This window comes from Simochromis diagramma, unplaced genomic scaffold, assembly GCF_900408965.1.
Source record: "Simochromis diagramma unplaced genomic scaffold, fSimDia1.1 OVJJ01000442.1, whole genome shotgun sequence".
NCBI classification, from domain to species: Eukaryota; Metazoa; Chordata; class Actinopteri; order Cichliformes; family Cichlidae; genus Simochromis; species Simochromis diagramma.
Window position 1 is genome coordinate 684 of NW_024387267.1, and position 1,858 is coordinate 2,541.

Consider the following 1,858-nt stretch of genomic DNA (forward strand, 5'->3'; position numbering starts at 1 on the left):
TGACCCATTAGTGTTTAAAGCTGCAACTTCTAAGACAATGATGAAAGTCCCTGTTAAACTTTTAGAGCATTTTTGCCTGGAGTACTTATAATGGCTTGTTAACCTACAGCTCATAAACAATTTAACTTTTAAAGTGTTTGTAAAGTACAGTTTATTTGAAAGTGTACTGTAACTGTAACGACAACAGAGAAAACAGAGGGGATGAAGATGAGATTGAAGATGATGATGCTCAGTCAGGGGAGTTACATCACTCTTGTTGGGTCCCTGTAAAAATTACAGGGTGGTGTTAGAAGAGGATAAAGGGACAACCTGGCAAATAGTTCAACCTCTTCCCTTTGACTGCGTGCACATGCATGCACCGCTCCTCTCCGATGGATAGCTCTGGAGTTCCTCCCCTCTGCTTCCCTAACCTCAACTCCTCCTGCAGGCGGCTGCTGCGACCCACCTCCCAGACGGTTGTTCTCTACACCCTGCTGGCCTCCATCTCCCTGCTCACTGTGGTGCTCAACCTGCTTGTCGTCATCTCCATCTCCCACTTCAGACAGCTTAACACCTCGACCAACACCCTGCTCCTTTCCCTGGCTGTGTCTGAACTGCTGGTGGGGCTGCTGGTGATGCCCATCGAGGGGCTGTACTACATTGAGACGTGTTGGCTGCTGGGGAGGCTGATGTGTGCTCTCAGTCCTTATTTGTCTTACTGCCTTATCTCTGTCTCTCTGGGCAGCATGGTGCTCATATCTGTAGATCGCTATATAGCCATCTGTGACCCTCTGCTCTATTCCTCAAAGATCACAGTGAACAGAGTGAAGCTTTCAGTCTGTGTCTGCTGGGCCTGCTCTCTTCTCTACAATGGCTGCATTCTCATGGAGCACATAGGGTGGCCAGACAGGTTCAGCTCCTGTCACGGGGAGTGTGTGGTGTTCATCAGCCGCGCTTTGGGCACAATAGATCTCTTTTTCTCATTTCTCGGCCCATGTGCTGTAATGTTTGTTCTGTACATGAGGGTGTTTGTGGTTGCTGTTTCTCAGGTACGTATCATTCGGTCGCAGGCAGCTGTGAGAGCAGCTCCAGCTGCTAAAAAATCTGAGATGAAGGCAGCCAGGACACTCGGGATTGTGATAGCTGTGTTTGTAATGTGCTTCTGCCCTTATTATTATCCTTCCTTTGCAGGTGACGACACCTCTATGAGCTTACCTTATTACGCTCTATTCTCGTGGATAATGCTGATAAATTCTTGTGTGAACCCTGTGATTTATGCTCTGTTCTACCCCTGGTTTAGAAGAGCTATCAGACTCATTGTCACCCTCAGAATACTGCAGCCTCACTCCAGAGAGGTCAAGATCCTGTAGGCAGCAGTAAAACAAACCAGTCATTAGTCTTTTCTTAAAAAAATAATCAAAAACAACTATGCCACTGCTCCACAGAGATCCTTCACAGTGGCCTCACGATCAAACAATGTTCACCACACTTGCGTCTGTTGGGGAAATAATACACATGCAAATACTAAGCTACAAAACATTCAAATGACTATAATCTATATAATCTAAAGTCCATCTTGATGAATTTTGTCACTACCAGAATACTCACATTTTTAAAAAGTGCATAGTTTACTGCAAAATATAACCACAAGTTGTACAAAAATATCACATACGTGAAGCCACATGCTGTGTATGCAATAATAGTAAATGCTAGATTACTGTGATGCAATATAATAAATGCATGCATGATTAAACAGGCTGATCAGCGGGCCTTTTCAGATAAACTATGTGTGTTTTACCCTCTGCAGTGGCTAATGCTGATTAATTATTGTCACTGTCATTCAGCATTTCATTGGAGCTTTTATGTACTTGTCCTTCCA

The 1,858-nt window shown here is 44.5% G+C and overlaps 1 protein-coding gene across 1 annotated transcript; it reads left to right on the forward strand.

Annotated features, from left to right (window-relative positions):
• Positions 1–213: 213 nt before the first annotated feature.
• Positions 214–1,361, forward strand: LOC120715435 (trace amine-associated receptor 13c-like). Its single transcript, XM_040002442.1, has one exon. The coding sequence runs from the start codon at positions 354–356 to the stop codon at positions 1,347–1,349; it is 996 nt and encodes a 331-aa protein (XP_039858376.1). The 5' UTR covers positions 214–353; the 3' UTR covers positions 1,350–1,361.
• The last annotated feature ends 497 nt before the right edge of the window (positions 1,362–1,858 follow it).